The sequence below is a fragment of the Pelophylax lessonae genome (genome assembly GCF_965119305.1).
Source record: "Pelophylax lessonae genome assembly, chromosome: 5".
Lineage (NCBI taxonomy): Eukaryota > Metazoa > Chordata > Amphibia > Anura > Ranidae > Pelophylax > Pelophylax lessonae.
Genome location: NC_138772.1, coordinates 317,643,119 through 317,663,846, shown reverse-complemented (window position 1 = coordinate 317,663,846; position 20,728 = coordinate 317,643,119). Strand labels below are relative to the sequence as shown.

Below are 20,728 nucleotides of genomic sequence, written 5' to 3'. Positions count from 1 at the left end.
CCCCCTTCCTGACCAGGCCATTCCTTGCTATACTGCACTGTGTTACTTTAATTGCACGGTAGTGCGACACTGTACCCACACAAAATTGTTGTCCTTTTTTTCCCCACAGATAGAGCTTTCTTTTGGTGGGGTTTTTTTTTTACTTTCTACTATAAAACATATTCGTTAAAAAAATGTAAAAAAAATCGAATTTCTTCATAAATTATGCCAATATATATTCTGCTACATATTTTAGATTACAAAAATCCCAATAAGCGTATATTGATTGGTTTGCAGAAAAGCTTTAGCGTCTACAAACTATAAGATTTATGGAATTTTTGTTTTTATTAGTAATGGCAGCGATCAGCACCTTATGGTGCCACTGCAGTATTGCAGTGGACAAATTAGACACTAACTGACACTTTTGAGACTTTTTTGGGGAACAGTGACACTAATACAGTGATAAGTGATAAAATATGCACTGTCACTGTTCTAATGATACTGGCTGGGAAGAGGTTAACATCAGGGTGATCAAGAGGTTAACTGTGTCCCTAGCTGGTGTTTTACTGTAGTGTGGGAGGTGCTTTTACTAGGGGAAGGCATAGACCCATGTCCCTGTTTTGCAGGAACACAGGATCAATGCCTTTCTTACTGACAGATCGCCATTCTGCCTGTGTTCTGAATGATCAGCAGAAGGGAGCCGCTGGCAGTGTGCACTCATGCCTGATACTCAGAAGTGCAGGATCACGTATATATAGGTGATCCTGCACAGCACAGCCGTCCTGTAGCAGTAAAACTGCTATAGGGCGGTTAGCAAGTGGATAAAGGCCTGTGCACAGCTGAGACAAATTATTTCTGGTTTGGTAACCTGGTAAATAAATGTTGACCTAGGAATATAAGAAGCTTTATTCCACTCAAAGCTCTACGAAGTCTCCATGCTCCAGGACCCAGCCAGAATGTATTATGATCTAAAAATAGGAAAACAAAAGATTTGTTTTCTCACATCCAGCTGTAAAACATGCAGCCCCTCACCATATGCATATGCATGTGAGAAACCTAGGTGAAACATTAAGGCTACTTTCACACCAAGGGTTTTGGCTGGCACAATTTGTAGCGGCAGGAATCTTCTAATTCCTGCTGCGGCTCTGAGCAGCTAGGTGCGGCCTCTGGCCCCCTTCCCTATAATGATAGGTCACTGACGGCTGCAGCTATTCACTGCTTTTCTGCACAGCCAGTGATTCCCTGCAGTGATTGCTGGCTATACAGACAGTCGCAAATACCTGTAATTATAGTGAACAGGGTCGTGGCCGCACCTAGCGGCTCAGAGCCACAGCCGGAATCAGAAGGTTTCTGCCTCTACAGTTCCGCTATCAAAATCCACTTTCTTTTTAACAAAGTTAAATTGAAATTACTTTCTTTAGCAAAAGGAGAAAGTGGAAGGGGTTATTTTTAGCATAATAGCAAAAAATATACTGCCCTGTTTCCAGCACAGGTCTCTTTTTCTCTCTCTGAAACTCATTCCTAATAGGCAGGTCTAAAGGGGAAGTAGCTGTTTTTTCAGATAACCCCTCTTGCCCTGCCCCAGACTGGCTCTCTACATTCCCCACCCCCTGTTTCCAGGCCAAGTGTCTGCACATGCCTGCAAAAATGGCAGTAAACCCGAGAAAGAGCATTGGCATTGTGGTTCACTCTCCTCGATCTAGGCACTACAGTAAATGTAGTCCAGGAGGTTTAGAAAAACACCTGGTAATCTGTGAGATTTTACCCTTGTTTTGTGCCACCCAGGTAAGGAGGGCATGATCTGACACCAGCGTTAAGGGGCAGTCCAATAAGTAATATCAGAGTGTCCTCAATGCCCACTTTATCACAAGACACTCCATTTCTATAATAGAATTTCTTTTTTTTTTCAGCTGCAGTGAGCTTTTGTCTCAAGTACACAACAGGGTGCTCTTCTTTCCCAACTAGCTGTAACAGGGACGGAACCAAGGCCTAGTTTTGAAGCATCCTTTTGCACCAGGAATTTTTTTTGAAAGATTGGGAATATCAGGACCGCTACCTGCTCCAATTGAAAGAATGCTGGTGCTGTATCAGGATTCCAATACATGATGGATTTTTGTGAGATCTGTCTTGGGGGGGACGATGCTAGCAAAGTTGGGAATAAATCTCCATAATATTCCTTGATTCTGAAGAAGGAGTGCACCTGTTTTTTTTTTGTGAGGGGGTGGCTTTTACCTTTTTCATTTGGGGCATGATGGAGGCCCAAGTACTATAAATAGCAGGCCTCTTATGGGCCAATCGCACTTTCTCCATTCAGGAGAAAGAGTCCCGGATGGCTGAAGCACTCGTGGACATCACTGGATAGAGAGGAGGCTAAGTATTAGGGGGGCTGAGGGAGCTGCTACACACAGAGGGCTTTTTATCTTAACGCATAGAATGCATTAACCACCTAAAGACCAAGCCTATTTCTGACACATGTTGTTTACAAGATAAAATCTGTATTTTTTTGCTAGAAAAATACTTAGAACCCCATACATTATATATATATATATATATATATATATATATATATATATATATATATATATATTTTTAGCAAAGACCCTAGAGAATAAAATGGTAGTCGTTAAATTATTTTTTGTCACGCGGTATTTGCGCAGCCGTCTTTCAAACACAATATTTTGGGAATAAATAGATACCTAACATGTTATGGTTTAAAATTGCGCACACTCGTGGAATGGTGACAAATTATGGTACTCCATAGGCGCAGCTTTAAAAAATTTAATGGTTACCAGTTTAGAGTTACAGAGGAGATTTTTTACTCTCACTCTGACAATCGCGGTGTTACCTCACATGTGTTTACCTTTGCGAGTGCGATTTCTGTATGCGTTTTCTTTGGTGCGCAAGCTCACAGGGACGGGGGCGCTTTACATTTTTTTTTCCTATTTATTTTATTTTATGTTTTTAACAATGTTCCTTAAAAAAAAAAAAAATCTGATCACTTTTATTACTGTCACAAGGAATGTGGACCCCATACCCCTCCAATGCACTTCAAAGTATACAAAACACCAAAATCTGCATTTTTGAATACTGTCAGTTTTTTTAAATCAGTGCCATTAGCAGCCGAGTAAACCGGATGTGAGGTCATGACATCACTCCTGGGTTACTTCATTGGAGACCCGATCAAAGCCGAATCCAGCTTAGTTCAGGACTCTAACCAGCCGACGGATCTCCCGGTTGGATGGGAGACCCGGGCAGAGCGGCGAAGGCCGCGGGAGGTTGGGGGACGTCGCCTCCCACTCGTTGGGAAAACGGCCGAGCAGCAGAGCGGCTGCTTTCACCAGAAAACCGACCACCCCATCTAAAAAACGGTACCGGGTTGATGCTTGCAGCTGCAGGCATCACCCTGGTACGACCAGTTCTTCAAGCCGACGTACAGGTACGTCAGTTTGCGGGAAGTGGTTAAGATAAAAAACCTTCTGACTTTACAAACCCTTTAGGACTAGAGATGAGCCAAATGTAACTACATTTTTTGAGGCAGATTTGGTAAACATGACTAAAACTCGGGAACCAAATCCGAACCCCACTGAAGACAATGGGAGCTGACTGTTAATCTCTTGTCAACTGTGTTATTCATTTACATGTTGGCAAAATAGGTGGGATTTAACACTAAGATACAGCACATACTGTATGTGTCAATGGCAGCAAGAGGTTGTGCACTGAGAGCATGCTCACTATATGCTCCAAGCACACTGACCAAGCTGTCACCAACAGCTCTCAGTCAAGGATTCTGATCAGAAGACAGTGGAAAGGGCTCCCAATCATGTGACCACTGTGCCAACCACAGTGATCAAATGATACAGAAGTCACCCCTGTTGGGCGTTAAAGCCCCCTTAAAGAGCTGCTGGGAGGTGGGGATAGGGGAGAAAAGTCAGCCAAGTTCTAGGTTGATAGGTAAGGGATTGTTAAACAAATGATGGGGGGATTGGGGGGCTGTGCACTGCCCTTGGGAACATGTACCAAAGCCCCTCCTGATCCATAGCAGACCAAATGCCTCAACATGGGGGGGGGGTTCCTTGCTGATGAGGACAAGGGTGCTTCCCCACATTCTTAACCTGGTGGTTAGGGGGGTCTGTACTCCCCAAATACACACAGGGTGACCCATTCCACAATCATAATGAGGGTCAGCACCTGTGGTTGCAGCCAGTTCTGCAGCAGGCGCATCAGGGAATAAAGTTGTGCACTTGCAAGTTTAGTCTTGTCAAAGCTCCAGGTATGGACGTGAATTGCTCTCATGGTTGGAGGTACCCCCTACCTGGCCAATATTTCACCCTTCAACAGTTTTTAGTTGCATGCTGATTCCAGGGGCAAGCTAAACTATGCCTATTAGGGATCCACAATCAGAATTAGAAAAGGGGCCATAACATTCACCAAGTCTGTCTTAGTCAGCCCTTTTCTCATGATAATTCATTAAAAAAGCGTTGGATATGCTTCAATGCTGTCTGTGGCAGTCATTTGTTGAAGGGCCCACTGCACGACCTTCCATTGGCCATATGTCCTCTAAATTGCTGGGTCACTGCATTCTGTAGGACCACATTCTGTCCAGTCAGCAAGTGTGTGTGTGTTGAGTTATTTTGAGGGGATAGCAAATGTACATTATTATATAAGCTTTACACTCACTACTTTACATTGTAGCAAAGTGTAATTTCTTCAGTGTTGTCACATGAAAAGACATAATAAAATATTTACAAAAATGTGAGGGGTGTACTCACTTTTGTGAGATACTGTATATACATCAAGAAAAGGATATAATAAATACAGTACACTTACTATTCCATAACAAGGACTATGTCATTTCGGGACTCAAAGGCATCATATAACTGAATGAGATTAACGTGATTCAGCTGGTTCATGACTTGAATCTCGTTTTTCACTTCCTCCTGAAAATAAACATATTTTTTATTAACAACATTTCTGCTCCCACTGTGTGTCATTGCTGAGCAACCTGTTGAGTTAAATATCCTCTAGTTGTTGGGGAACTGCAAGTTCCATCGATGAGTGACATGTAAAGGCTCTGGCTTTATTTCTATACTTTTTACTACCTTTTGTATCATTTGACCCAAACCTTCTAGATTGTAAGCTCTAATGAGCAGAACCCTCTGATTCCTCCTGTATTTAATTGTATTGTAACTGTAATGTCTACCATCATGTTGTAAAGCACTGCGCAAACTGTTGGCGCTATATAAATTCTGTATAATATTTATTATTCACACTTATGGTTGTGCAACAGCCAGCATTGCACAGCCTTTACCTTTCCTGGCCACAGTCTAGTTTACACCCCTCTGTAGTTCTTCAAACCACATGAGAGACATAATTACGTTGCTGGTGCTGCCAGGGAATGTTACTAGTTGCAGAGATACACCCACATGGAGTGATTGACATCTCTCTCACCCTTGTTTATGATGTGTTTAGGAATGACAATAAATGTTACTATGTCCAAACATAAAACAGCCTACTGCCTCCCACAGCATAGATGCTAGGTCTTCCGGGAAATGTAGTCCCTATGCATACCTCCAAAGTGTTCGAAATATGAATGAGGGACACCTAATAGAAAATGCATGTAGCCATATAACAATAAAACAAAAAGTCTAAATTGTTATAGGAATGTCTCTGTTTTTTTTTTTTAATCATACTTACCTAGGTGGATGCAACATGCTGCATCTGTCCCCCGCTGGCTCTAAGACTGAAAACCGAGTGCTCAAACACCACTGATCGCTCGGTTCTCAGAGCTCCCTGAGTGGAGAGATGATGACTGTTAGTCACTGGCTCTCTGATCTGTCCGCCCCCCTCCCCCCCACTGCGCTCACTGGAGTACTGGGCTGTGGAGGGGCCCGGAACGGCCGGCTCTCAGGGGCTGGCTGAGAGGCTGGGCCAGGTTTTGGTCCAGGCATGTGGACAGATCCCGACCATATGGTCATGATCTTTCCCAGGCCTGGACCAGCTCTGTGACATCAGCTTCAGCCCGCTGTCTGCTAAAAACGGGTCGCAGGAGTGCAGAACGAACTGCAGCCAACAAACTTTGGCTGTTCTTCTCCTTTAATGGTAAAAAGATAGATATAAAACAAAACCAAAAAATCAGCAGCAAAATAATGGAGATGGGGTGAATACGGTAATTAGGGATATTAACTCTATCCTAAGATACAGTTAATAAGCATTAAAATAGGAACATTATTTATTTATTTATTTATTTACTCATTTTACCTTGTATTGTTGCTTTAATTGATATCATATGCAGATCAAAGGTCACCCCTTTGAATTTCTGTGAATTAACCAGATTAGTTACAATGAAGCAATAATAAAATTGCTAAATTGTAAATTTCATTGACACTGCAGGCACTGTTCTGTAGGTGTGAGTTTACACAGGAGCGGGAAAATCTGCTTCTCTGACAGAGAAAAATTCCCAGCTATGGCCCCTTTCACACTTGTACGTCCTGAAAGTGGTGCAACTTTGACGTGACTTTGATGCGATGAAACAATTTAATCTTGATGCCTATGGACGTCAAGTCGCATCAAAGTTGGACCAAAGTAGTGCAGGGACTACGATTTTCAAGTCGCAAAGATATGAATGGCACTCATTGGAAATCATGGGGTACGACTTGTCATGCGACTTTGCAGTGCCAAATCTCAGGACAAGTCGCACAAGTGTGAAAGGGAGCTAAAAGTATTTTGATTAAATTGGTTGTAAAGTCAGAAGGTTGTTTTATCCTAATGCATTCTATGCAAAAACTGAGGCTTTAGTATCACTTTGAGTCTTTTGGGGTATGTGAAGTATGCTCTAAATCCATAACTGGTTAAAGTACACCAGTGATGAATAAATTAAAAATAAATTAAAAATATGTTGAATTCTTTTGCTGATTTATTTTTCAGAAAATGCAAATTTTCTGGCTATTTTGCCTATAGAATGGCTTCAATGCTTTATTAAGACAGTTAAATGCAACAAGTGTAGAGATAAGGAAGTCAAACTAACTTCCTGCATGCGTGTTCCAGATCAGTGACTCGAAACTAGACTCAACTAGGCAGCTAGCATTTTCAGCGGGAGACCAACTACTGATTAAAATAATGTAACAGTCCCTTGCACAGCTCTACAGAATTCCATCTGTGAAATACTAAAATGAATCATGCAAATGTGTATGGATATATATACATATATATATATATATCAGGGCTTTTTTACAGCTGGAACTTGGTGGAACTCATTTCCACCACCTTTGGCTCAGGCCCTCTGCTCCCTGCTCATCACTATCACTTGTAAACATAGGGTCGTGGTTGGATTCCTGCACCATATATATATATATATATATATATATATATATATATATATATATACACATATACATATATAAAACATTACTGTAGTATATTCATGTCTTTTTTTCACTTGTGTGGTCCCACAGTAAAGCTGTGGCTATGGAAGAATGTTGTATATCACACTATAGCGTTCACAAACAGGGAAAAAAAAGTTTTGCCCTTACTTCTACTTTAACATTGTGCAACTGTGCACCACTGACACTGACCTTTTCTTTATGTCCTCTAACCCTAATGACTTTAGCCGCCAAGCCAAGTCCTGATGACTTCTCTGTGCATTTGTGTACTTGTCCAAATCTTCCACTGTAAATAAATGTAAAACATTTTTCTCATATTTAAAAAGCCCACATAAAATTTCAGTCATTACTTCTACATATTTGCTGATCTAAACAATAGTTTGTCTAACTTTAAATAACAGAGTATCACTTATCCTATTACTTACCCTCCCAGTAAATGTGCTGTTTCCACAGTATAAAAACTATTGATCTGAGCATGTTTGGCAGAGACAATTCTGTGATCGAAAGGGGCTGGAGGAGGAGGTATGACATCTACAAGGGATTGAAAAGCAAATAGCAGGTTATGGATGTAAAAGCCAGTAGAAGGCATTTCCAGTATGATATTAAAGGATCCCAAAATCATACAACACAACTTCTCTAATAAAAACGTTACCATAACCATATAATGTAACATATAACCTTTTGTACATTTTCTCCTACACTGAAATGTGATACAGATTGCATATTCTTTCAGTTGAAATTCCTAATAGGATTTAGCTTTGTACAGCAAAATATGGCCCTTAAAATAATAAATAACTTCACATAGTCTTTAATATGATCAAGTACAGTGGGGATGGAAAGTTTGGGCACCCCAGGTAAGAATTTGTATTAATGTGCATAAAGAAGCCAAGGAAAGATGGAAAAATCTCCAAAAGGCATCAAATTACAGATTAGACATTCTTATAATATGTCAACAAAAGTTAGATTTTATTTCCATCATTTACACTTTCAAGATAACAGAAAACAAAAAAAATGGCGTCTGCAAAAGTTTGGGCACCCTGCAGAGTTAATATCTTGTACTGCCCCCTTTGCAAGGCTGAGACTTGCCAGTGTCATGGATTGTTCTCAATCATCGTCTGGGAAGACCAGGTGATGTCAATCTCAAAGGTTTAGTAGGGACAGGTACTCTGTCTGTGAGGAACAGTAACAGTGCTAGGGAAAGGTTCCTGACAAGGAGGGCAAGAGTAGGGCCTCATCTCTTCCAGACATTCTCCCTATTGGGGACCAAACGGCCAGGCTACATTCAGTCCCCTTGCAACAGATGCTGTCCTTCAAGCCTGGCTAGGTGGTTTTGCAACGTTTTTTTGTGAACTTTTGCTGAATTTCTTCAATACAAGTTTATTGCACCTGACTGTGTGTGAATTATTGATTCTGAACCATGCTGCATCCCACTTACAAACAACTGTACATTGCTCCATATCCAGAATTGACTAAACTGTACCTAAAAAGTGCATTCATCAGATCGGAATTCTCTGCAATTCTCTGCAAACTAAATTCACAGAGCTCCTCAGTGAGAGAATCTGCTTCCTGAATTTTCGCTGCCTACTTACTTTCTCCACTTTACAATCATTTAGATTTCAAACCTCCAAGTAATGTTTACACATGATAAGAGGCTGCTGGCATCGCTCTCCGGGCTGCTAGAAAGGTCCCAGGCACAGGTGTGCGCAGCCTATTGCATTAGGGTGTGCACACCAAAGCTCAAACACAGAGCAACGGAGGCTGTGGCTAGAGGTGTACACATGTTATGGCCATGATTCTATGCTTTGCAGCCATGGCAGAAATTACAGAGTGCAAAGCACATGTGAACATTTCCTACATTTTTACAATTATTTTTTTTTTATTTTATTTTTGCACATTTTTCTTTTACATTTTTATTTATTTATTTATTACATTTTTAACCTGCACTTTTTGGGGGCTTTGGTAAAATATCGTGGTTCTACACAAACCCCTGGTGTCCTCCATTTAAGATTAAAAAAGAGACCGAGGACAGGATGGAGGCACAGATGCTAGAACTGATTCCCCTGCAGTGCAGCCGGAGGGAGGGAGAGAAGGAGTAGCCAGCACTGCTGCAGGGCGAGGAACAAGAGGATCGGTATCTGCAATAAGGCAGTACAGCCAGTCCTCCTGCTCGGCAGGTGCCCGGGCCCATCTTTTGGACTAATAGAACACGGCCTGGTAAAGGAGGGCAGGCTGTACTGCTTTATCATTGGCTCTGGCACACAAGGCGATTAGGGTGTGCCCAGGCACACCCAGCACACCCCTTGCGCATGCCTATGGTCCCAGGGGATGTACACTTCATATACACTATCACTCCACCTCGGACAGATGCTGGCACTACAGAGGAAGCATCTGCTTATGCTGCTCCTGATCCCTCTGTGGCTGCCTGCTTCCTCCACTGCCGATGCCCGCTCCATGCACCCTGATGCTCTGGGATGGTGGGACAACAACCCATTAATCAAAATCTGTGCTTGCCAACCCACCATCCCAGAGCATGGGCATGAGCTTCCCTGGTTTGAGGTTGTGGGCTACATCAGAGGGCTCTGCAGGCCACAGGTTGCGTACCTTTGCTCTAAATAGACGGCACACGTTGCACATTTAGGAGATATTAATCTACAGGTAAGTCTCATTATAGGCTTACCTATAGGTATAGCTGAAAATTGGACTTTACTACTGCTTTAACAATTACTAGGGATGAGCTTCAGATTCAACCCAAACACAAGCAGCTTTCTAAGCTGGCAAACTAAATGGCCAGTTCATTTACCTGCCTAAACCTTTGGCTGCTGCAGCCAATAATTATTCATTTAGTTGTGGTATTACTCTTTGTGACAGTACCGACCCAAAGTGTGCTTGTGTGCTTCTGTCAGCATACCGCTTCCTTCAGTCTTGAACATAGATATCAGCTTTAGCTTGTTTAAGATCTGGAACCCTTTATTGAACAAACTCACAAAGAATATATACCACACACAGGAGGACATCCACCTCCTGATCAGATTACCCTAACAATACAAACTGCACACAGAAACATAATTAACCTGAGCTAATTAACTCCCAGACAATTCTATAATTAACATGCTAATTAACTCAGCACTTAAACCAGCCTGGATGTCCAGACTGCCAGCAACAAGGCTAACATAAAATACATTACACATTATCCTAAGTATAAACACAGAATACCTTATTAAACAGATAATAGCAGGAGACCCCAGTAGAAAACTTTCCGGCTCTGACCTACAATAGTCCATGAGGCAAAGCTCATACAATGTTCCATCATTCTGATACAGTGGAATTAATGTATCTTAGATTTCCTGAGGGACATTGTGGATAAATATTACTGTCCCATTTGAAATAATCCAAACCATATCAGTGTCCATTCGGTAGTTGTCCATCATTTTCTCAGTCACCCTGTGCCCCTAATAGACACAGGGTGACTTACACATAAGAGAGACCTGGGAAACGGAGAGAGATATTTCCCAACCTCTCTAGGTAAGCTGGGTTCCATGGGCCCCCCAAACAAAGTAACTCCCATCACACTATCACCACTAAATGAAAGTTGTACGCCTGCTGGCTTATCCCTCATAAGGGAAATCTTAAACTTGCACATGAAGTGGCACACCCGTAGGATGTGTTCCAGCAAAAGGGACATTTAAAAACTATTGCCACTAAATAAGAGATACTTACAGCCAGCAGATCTAAGGTAACATTGTCCACATATGGTCATGACCATATTTGGTCATTGATGTTAGCCAGCTTCCCAAGCCAATTGGTTACATTTAAGCTGTCAGATGTATTTTGCAACAAGAGTCTGAAGAGAGGAATGCCAGCTTAAATCATTGGGGTGTCATTCATTTTGATTGATGGTTAACCTACATCACTGGATACTGTGATTGACAATGGATTTACATTGTGGAACATGCTTTATGGGGTCTTTTTTAAGTAAAATACTTTTTATACAGTGTGAATGAGTAACAGGGAGTGCTATGTGTCCTGTACTCATTCAAAAGGTGGGGAAGATAAGTCCCCCCCCCCTTCCTCAGCAGACCCCCACATCCACCAGACCAGGAAAGTGGTAAAGAGGCCCCTGTTGTCATCAACAAGGTGGAGGCAAAGCGTATCGCCTGGGGCCCCCCAGCAAAGTACCCTTCTCATGGCCATGGCCATGGCCATTTGGCCTGGTATGGAGAGGTAGCATGCTCACTGCCCTGTCCTTTCCTGGCCAGCTAGGTTGCATGCATAGATAAGAATCAGGGATGCATTTTGGGGCGAAAGGGGACATTTTTTGCTGTAAATTTTCTTTGGGGCCCCCTAAAATATCTATACAAGCCCTTGTCTAGGACAAGTCTATGCCATTTTTTGTTTTTGCCATTTTGTTTTTTTGCAGGACATGTGGCTTGGGATTTTTTCAGAAGGGGCACTCAGTCTGCATGACCGACTGCATGAATGGATAATGGTCTGGTATAGATTTCTAAGAGGGGCCAGAAAAATGATATAAGGTCCCTCCCGAAATCCATACCAGGCCCTAATCCAAACATGCATCCTGACTGATGAGGAAAGGACAATAAAAAGAAGTAGTAGAAGTGTCCATCCCTCCTCCTGAACCATATGAGGATACATGTCCTCAATATTGGTATGGTACAGTACCTTGCCAGGCCTCTACCCCAAGCAAGGCACCTTGTTTCCATGTTGATGCGAACAGGGCCTCATCCACACAGCTTTGGCGTGGCAGATGCATTTGTCTGCATGGGAGGGATGCTTATCCGAATTTGGAAGCATCCTTTAAGATAAAAGGCTCCCAGATATCTGCTACCCCCACATGAATGAGTACCCCTTGTTATACAATTACAAAAAAAAATCACACAGTAAATAAGCACACAGGCACATAAAAAAATATAGATCATATGATGTAACATCAATCACATTATCCAGAGATGTAGATCTTTCATCTATCATTATAAACAATGCCCGATGACCCACCCACACAAACACGATCCTTTCTTGCCAGACTCTCGCAACAGATGACAGTTCCTCCCTCCCCGTCGGAAAACCAGCTAAATATCAACAAACTGGCTGGGGATGCTGACTGACAGCATTAACCACATGGGGTCATGACCATATTTGGGTAAAGACGTTACCTGGGATCCAACAGCCGATTTGATTGCAAACTGGAAAGTAAATGTTACTTAGTGGCAATAGTTTTAAGAGCTACTATGCTTTACCAAAAGCTAGTAAACTGGCTTCAAAAAAGGGCAGAAAAAAGACAAACATAAAGAAACAAGATTTGTCTCTCATAGACTACAATGAGGTTGTAAACTCTGCAGCTCCTGTATTAGGCTGGCCATATGTTATACAATTTTCTCATTCAATTTACTTTAGTTGCCTTCAACTATGTAGTGCAATGGCCTGCCTAATTGAATACAAATTAAAGGTGTTTAGGTTTGACCTCATATTATATGGTTTTGGTAAATCTAAAGGAAAATTGTACAAGAGAATTGTATATTGTATGGCCAGCCTTAGTTAGAAGTATGTAGTGTGGGAGGGGAACAGGGAATGACAGTTTGTAAACAAAGCAGCCAGGAGACCCCATAGTTGCAAATGGTCACATATGATTATGACCATATGTGATCAACAGCGTCAGCCAGCAACCCTGATCGGTTTGCTGACATTCAGCTGCCGGCCAATAAACTGTCATTTGCCGCAAGAGTCTGGCGGGAGAGGAATGTGGGTGATAGTGTTTGTGCCACCAGATAGTTGCCAATTGTGATTAAAAATAGATGTACATCATTGCACTATGTGACTGACATTAGATTTACACTGTGGATCTTTTTTTGAGGGTTGAAGCTTTATTTGAAGGTTAATAAAATACTTTTTCTATGTACCCTCTCAGTGTGAAGAGCATGTGGCTTGGTACAGTTCAAGACGGAGAAGAACATTCACTGCTCTTCCCTTACCTGGCCAACCAGGCTGTATGCCTGGATAAGAGTCTGGTATGCATTTTGTCTACCCATACCAAACCGCATTTTTTTGTATTTGCATGGGATGCCCCTAAAAAATGTATACCAGGCCATTATGTAGGATAATAGTTTGGTCTGGATTTTGGGGGGACCCACACCTTTTGTGTGTGTTAACCTCCAAAAATCCATATCAAACCCTTATCATGCCATGCAGTACCAGGAACCAGGAAACCAGGAAACCAGGAAAGAAAGGGCAGGAAGCCCTCTTCCTCTTTAGACAAACTAGGCCACATGCCAAAGAAAAAATAAAAAAATAAATAAATATAAATAAATAACCTGTTATGGGGTCCCCTAAAATCTATACCAGATGTTTATCCTAGATTCTTCCTAATTTATCCTGTTGCTTTCATGCCACCGCTGCTGCAAAAAATCCTTTACTCATGTAGAAGGCATAATATCAGCTCCTAAGAGATGTCTTCAGATTTATTTCAGGATTCCTATTTGTGCTCAAGTGCATATGTATGCAAGTGCACTTGTGTGCATGCATATTTGTGTGTGTGCAGGCATGCGCGTGTGTGCATGTGTGAGGGCGCTCGTTGCTGCACATGTGCATACGTGCATGTATTTGAGCAGAAATGTGAACTCTTTGCTCCTATATAGGTGTCTGGTAGGGCCAGCACTACCATGGGCACCGCTGGGTCCATTGGACCCAGGCGGAACTTTGAGAGGGTCGGAAAAATTGATGCCCAAGACGGTGGTGGAATTACCAGGGTCTCAACAGTCACACTTGCAACTGGGTCCTGGAGTTTGGCCACTATGGGGGGCCCGCACACCCTGCCTCACTCTGCTGCCTATTTCACTGTGGTGGGGGGGGGGCGCCGCTTATCCCACTGCTGTTAGAGGTAATGATGGCAGTCGGCAGAGCACTCGCTGCCATGCCCACAGAGTGGACCGCCCGCCCATCTTCTCTGGGGCTCCCCCCCATTGCTGCAGACAGATACCATGTAGGGACAGAAGGCGGAAACTGGAGGAGAAAGTCAGCTAAGCAGCTGACGGCAAACAGCATGAAGAGGGAGGAGCTTTCTGCTGTGTGCAGGGACCCCATGTTGGGAGAGGCATCACTGAAGGCATGATTGACACTTGGCGCAAGAAAGTGGCTGTGCCACTGATCCAATCCCGAGCAACGCTGCCTCTGTCTGAACCCCCCCACCACCACCACCACTGCCTCGGACTGAACCCCTCCACCACCATCATCGCTTCCTCTGACTGAACCCCCTCACCACCACCACCCCCACTGCCTCTGTCTGAACCCCCCCCCCCACTGCTGCCTTTGACTAAACCCCCCCACCACCATGATATATAATAATGGATGTGGGGGCCTTTTGGTGAGTATGCTTTTTTATGTGGGGGGGGCAGTATTTCATTCTTGGACCCAAGAAGCACAATGTCTTGGGCCAGCCCTGGGGTCTGGTATGGGTTTTTAAGGGGACCCCATGCAAAAAAAAAAAAAGCTGTTGGTTCTCCCCCAAAATCCATTACAACCCCTTATCCTACATAGAGGTCTGGCATTCATTTTTAAGGGGGAACCCATGCAAAAAAAAAAAAAAGCAGGTCTGGTATGGGTCCCCAAGCTCCATAGCAGGCCCTTATGCAAACATGTGGCCTGGCTGGTCAGAAAAGGGAGGAGCAGTAAGCACACAGCCAACTTCCATGAGGGTTGTGTCACTAATTCTAATGGAACAATGCAATTAGTCCTAGCTTCTCCTGTTGCTGCAATGTCACTGCAGCTGTAAAAGTCCTTTTTCATGCAGATGGCATACTATCAGTTCATCCAAGAGCTGTGTGCAGGTACATGTCGGGCATTTGCTGTGCACAGATGCATGGGTGTTTTTTTATGATTATTTATGTGTGTGTGTGTGTGTGTGTGTGTAGGCTACTAGTGCTTGAGCAGGTGCATGCTTGTGTGTAAGGGCATGTTCACATTAGAGCAGTGAATGGCATTTGCTAGGGTACATAGAAAACAATTGTTTTCTATGAGATCTGTTCTCACTTCCAAGCAGTCTGAGGTGTGGTGCAGTGAGGTGCAATAATATTCAGACAAGCTGCAAAATATTGCAAATCACTGGATAGCACCACCTGTCATCACAAAGCAAGCGCAACACACTATGCTGTTGTGCGGTAACATAAATGAAGTGTCACTTTGTGCACTTCACATATAGTTCGCAAAAAAGAGAGCTGTGATAAAATATGAATCACGCTGCCCCCTGTTACACATCACTGCAGCCCAAAAGAGAATGCTGCCCACACACTAAACCGCTCCAATTTAGCATGAGTACAAGTGTGTTTGGGCTCTAAGTGCAGGGGTGAGTGAACATGTGGATCAGGGTTGCCAACCGTTGCCAATATCAGGGGCGGATAATTTGTCATGCTGTGTTGACTTTCGTAAGTGTAAAATAGACAAATTACTTGTTACGTGTATTGTCAGTGTTTCCATTTTGTGTTTATACTGTTTAACCACTTTAACACTAGAGGATTTTGCTGTCTTACGTCTGGGCCACTTTTTGCGATTCGGCACTGTGCGACTTTAACAGACAATTGCGCGGTCGTGCGACGCTGTACCCAAACAAAATTTAAGTCCTTTTTTTCCCACAAACAGAGCTTTCTTTTGGTGGTATTTGATCACCTGTGCGATTTTTACTTTTTGCGCTATAAACAAAAAAAGAGCGTTTATTTTGAAAAAATAACAATATTTTTCACATTTTTTTATATGAAATTCCCCCCAAAAATTGTAAAAATCTAATTTTTTTTACATTTTTGGCCAATTTGTTTTATGCTACCTATGTTTGGTAAAAAAAATCACAATAAGCGTATTTTGAAAAGTTATTGCGTTTACTAACTAAGGGAAAGATTTCTGTCATTTTTGGTGTTTTTTTTTTAACGCGTAATGGTGGCGATCTGCGATTTTTTTTGCGGGACTGCGACATTGCGGCGGACAGATCAGACCCTTGACTGACATTTTTGACACTTTTGGGGTTACCAGTGACATTACTGCAGTAATCAGTGCTATATATATGCACTGTTACTGTAAAAATGACACTGGCAGGGAAGGGGATAATTTTATTGGAGAGGGAGGGGTTAATGTATGCCTGGTGCTTACTGACATGTGTGGGGGGAGGTGACTGAGTGAGTCAGGGACAGATCGAGGGTTCAACTATGCTGAACCCTGAAATCTGACCGATTGCCGCTGCTCCTCCCCTGGCCCAACTCCCGCTGTGACTGAATACAGCGGGAGCGAGCCTCCGCCGCCGAGAAGGGGGAGTGTCTGACGACGTAGGTCTACGTCGTCAGACGATAACGAACCACTTTGCCGCAGTAGGCTCAACGTGAGCAGACGGCAAGTGGTTAAATATTGATTGTCTTTATGTCATTTTCAGGTTGTCAGTAAACAATTTGCTATGTAAATTTTCCATGTTTTGTCAGTAAAAAATACTGCCCTGCAACCCTTATGTGGATGCATGCATTCATGCTTGTGTTCATGTATGAGGGTGCTAATGATTACACAGGAGTGTGTGTACAGTATGTGTGCACGTGTGCTTATGTGTGGAAGTGCCAGTGTTTGTATAGGTGCATGCATATTTGTAAGTACAAGTTGTTTAGCTGTGTGGATGTGCATGCATATCTAACAAAAACATTTCAGTACAATTTATTAGAGCTGATTCTCTTTTATGTTGTTTTGACTCCTCTACAAATGTTGAATTATGACTGCTTTTGTGGTTGTCATGCAGATACTTAGATTATTCAGAAGGCACTGTATAAAGTGCTTTTTATGTTTTGTGCATTTACTAAATCTCTTTTGGAAACAAAAACATTCCGTAAAAATTACTTACATAGTAATACAAAACAATACTTGGTTCTGTATTTTCTAAAAGAAAGTAGGGGTGCAGATAGTAGGGGGGGGGGGGGGGGCAGAGGTAGGCGTGTCCCAGCCTTGCTATGCTATTTAACATATTTAGAGAAACGGCGAAAGTGTATTTAAATAAAAGGGGTGTAGTATCTGGTGGATTAGATAACGCAAATTGCAAACTTTTAATGCACGGTTGGAATTACAAATTCATCTAAATCTTTTCAAATAAAATGTCAAATGGCTGTTAAATGCAGTTAGTGAGGGGGCGTGGCTTGGATGTAGAGCGGAACGGACGTCTGCCCTGAGAGCTCCTGCCATCCTGATTCAATCTATGCCATCCTGGGGAATCCGCTGACTGTACCTACCTAGGTTTCATCTCTAACTGCTGAGTATCGATATCCTGCTCTAATATGCCGTCCAAGGGGAAGAAATCGGCATCTCCGTGCAAGCCTGCCACGCGCCAGGCCCTGCCTGCGGCCTGCCCGGACGCCATCTTGACGGAGCGGCTTCGGGCCTTGCTGGCAGAGATGGAGGATGCGCGATATATTTGTGGCCAATCCACCTAGCCATGAGTCATGGGAATGAACGACTGGATATTATGAGGACATATTACTTTCATATTCCAATACACATTTGGACTTTAACAAACAAAAAAAGATTTTGACTAACATAAAAGAATTTCCCAGATTGCAAAACTCGTAAATGGCTAAAGTTCTTTCTTAAAACCTGTATGCTTCAACTTCTTGTAACCAGTTAACCAGTAACATGTGTTTTGTTTTCTTTATTTTTCTTGTGTAGCACATTTAAAACCTCACAATCAATACTTTTTATTTAAGGGCTGAGGAGTAGGAGTAGGATTTTATTTCCTACAGAAAAATAATTAAATTGGAATACTTGTGAGGTTTTTATTGCTGTCTATGTTCCCAGCTTTATCAAAGCTAATTGGGGGAATGGAGAAGGTGCAATGTAGAGGTCATACAGTATGTCACAAAAGTGAGTACACCCCTCACATTTTTGTAAATATTTTATTATATCTTTTCATGTGACAACACTGAAGAAATTACACTTTGCTACAATGTGAAGTAGTGAGTGTACAGCTTGTATAACAGTGTCAATTTGCTGTCCCCTCAAAATAACTCAACACACAGCCATTAATGTCTATACTGCTGGAAACAAAAAAGAGTACACCCCTAAGTGAAACTGTCCAAACTGGGCCCAATTAGCCATTTTCCCTCCCTGATGTCATGTGACTCGTTAGTGTTACAAGGTCTCAGGTGTGAATGGGGAGCAGGTGTGTTAAATTTGGTGTTATCGCTCTCACTCTCTGGTTACTGGAAGTTCAACATGGCACCTCATGGTAAAGAACTCTCTGAAGATCTGAAAAAAGAATTCTTGCTCTACATAAAGATGGCCTAGGCTATAAGAGGATTGCCAAGACCCTAAAACTAAGTGGCAGCACAGTGGCCAAGACCAAGCAGCATGGTGGCCAAGACCAACAGGAGAGGTTCCACTCAGAACAGGTCTCGCCGTGGTCGACCAAAGAAATTAAATGCATATGCTCAGCGTCATACCCAGATGTTGTCTTTGGGAATTAGACGTATGAGTGATGTCAGAATTGCTGCAGAGGTTTAAGGGTTGGGGGTCAGCCTGTCAATGCTCAGACCATATGCCGCACACAGCATCAAATTGGTCTGCATGGCTGTCATCCCAGAAGGAAGCCTCTTCTAAAGATGATGCACAAGAAAACCCACAAACAGTTTGCTAAAGACAAGCAGACCAAGGACATGGATTAATAGAATCATGTCCTATGGTCTGATGAGACCTGTGTTGCAGCAATCAGGTGAGGAGTACAAAGACAAGTGTGTCGTGCCTACAGTCAAGCATGATGGTGGGAGTATCATGGTCTGGGGCTGCATGAGTGCTGCCGGCACTAGGGAGTTACAGTTTATTGAGGGAATCATGAATGTCAACATGTACTGTGACATACTGAAGCAGAGCATGATCCCCTCCCTTCAGAGACTGGGATTCAGGGCAGTATTCCAACATGATAACCCAAACACACCTACAAGACGACCACTGCCTTGCTAAAGAAGCTGAGGGCAAAGGGGATGGACTGGCCAAGCATGTCTCCAAACCTAAACCTTATTGAGCATCTGTGGGGCATCCTCAAACAGAAGGTGGAGGAGCGCAAGGTCTCTAACATCCACCAGCTTCGTGATGTCATCATGGAGGAGTGGAAGAGGACTCCAGTGGCAACCTATGAACCTCTGGTGAACTCCATGCCCAAGAGGGTTAAGACAGTGCTGGAAAATAATTGTGGCCCCACAAAATATTGACACATTGGAGGGTTATTTACTAAAACTGGAGAGTGCAAAATCTGGTGCAGCTCTGCATAGAAATCAATCAGCTTCCAGGTTTTATTGCCAAAGCTTAGTTGAACAATCTGAAGTTAGAAGCTGATTGGCTTCCATGCACAGCTGCACCAGATTTTGAGTGCTCCAGTTTTAGTAAATCTCCCCCTTTGGGCCCAATTTGCACAATTTCACTTAGGGGTGTACTCACTTTTGTTGCCAGTGGTTTAGACATTAATGGCTGTGTGTTGAGCTATTTTGAGGGGACAGCAAATTTACACTGTTATACAAGCTGTACACTCACTACTTTACATTGTAGCAAGTATAATTTCTTCAGTGTTGTCACATGAAAAGATACAGTCAGGTCCATAAATATTGGGACATTGACATAATTCTAATCTTTTTGGCTCTATACACCACCACAATGGATTTGTATATGTGCCTCACACTTTTTAAGGGACCAAAAGTAATGGGAAAAATGGCTGCTCAAGCTGTTCCATGGCCAGGTGTGTGTTATTCCCTCATTATCCCATTTACAAGGAGCAGATAAAAGGTCCAGAGTTCATTTCAAGTGTGCTATTTGCATTTGGAATCCGTTGCTGTCAACTCTCAATGTGAGATCCAAAGAGCTGTCACTATCAGTGAAGCAAGCCATCATTAGGCTGAAAAAACAAAACAAACCCATCAGAGAGATAGCAAAAACATTAGGTGTGGCGGAATCAACTGTTTGGAACATCCTTAAAAAGAAAGAACGCACCGGTGAGCTCAGCAACACCAAAAGACCCGGAAGACCACGAAAAAAAACTGTGTTGGATGACCGAAGAATTCTTTCCCTAGTGAAGAAAACACCCTTCACAACAGTTGGCTAGATCAAGAACACTCTCCAGGAGGTAGGTGTATGTGTGTCAATGTCAGCAATCAAGAGAAGACTTCACCAGAGTGAATACAGAGGGTTCAGCACAAGATGTAAACCATTGGTGAGCCTCAAAAACAGGAAGGCCAGATTAGCGTTTGCCAAACAACATCTAAAAAAGCCTTCACAGTTCTGGAACAACATCCTATGGACAGATGAGACCAAGATCGACTTGTTCCAGAGTGATGGGAAGAGAAGAGCATGGAGAAGGAAAG

The 20,728-nt window shown here is 42.7% G+C and overlaps 1 protein-coding gene across 1 annotated transcript in view; it reads right to left on the bottom strand.

The window, feature by feature from the left end:
• The window catches only part of MYLK4 (myosin light chain kinase family member 4), a 116,881-nt gene that overhangs the window by 20,572 nt on the left and 75,581 nt on the right, over window positions 1–20,728 (bottom strand). The window contains exons 5-7 of the mRNA XM_082258762.1: window positions 7,784–7,889; window positions 7,551–7,644; window positions 4,807–4,916 (exon numbers count right to left, since the gene is read on the bottom strand). Coding sequence (XP_082114888.1) covers window positions 4,807–4,916; window positions 7,551–7,644; window positions 7,784–7,889 — 310 coding nt within the window. The remainder of the gene's footprint in view (window positions 1–4,806; window positions 4,917–7,550; window positions 7,645–7,783; window positions 7,890–20,728) is intronic.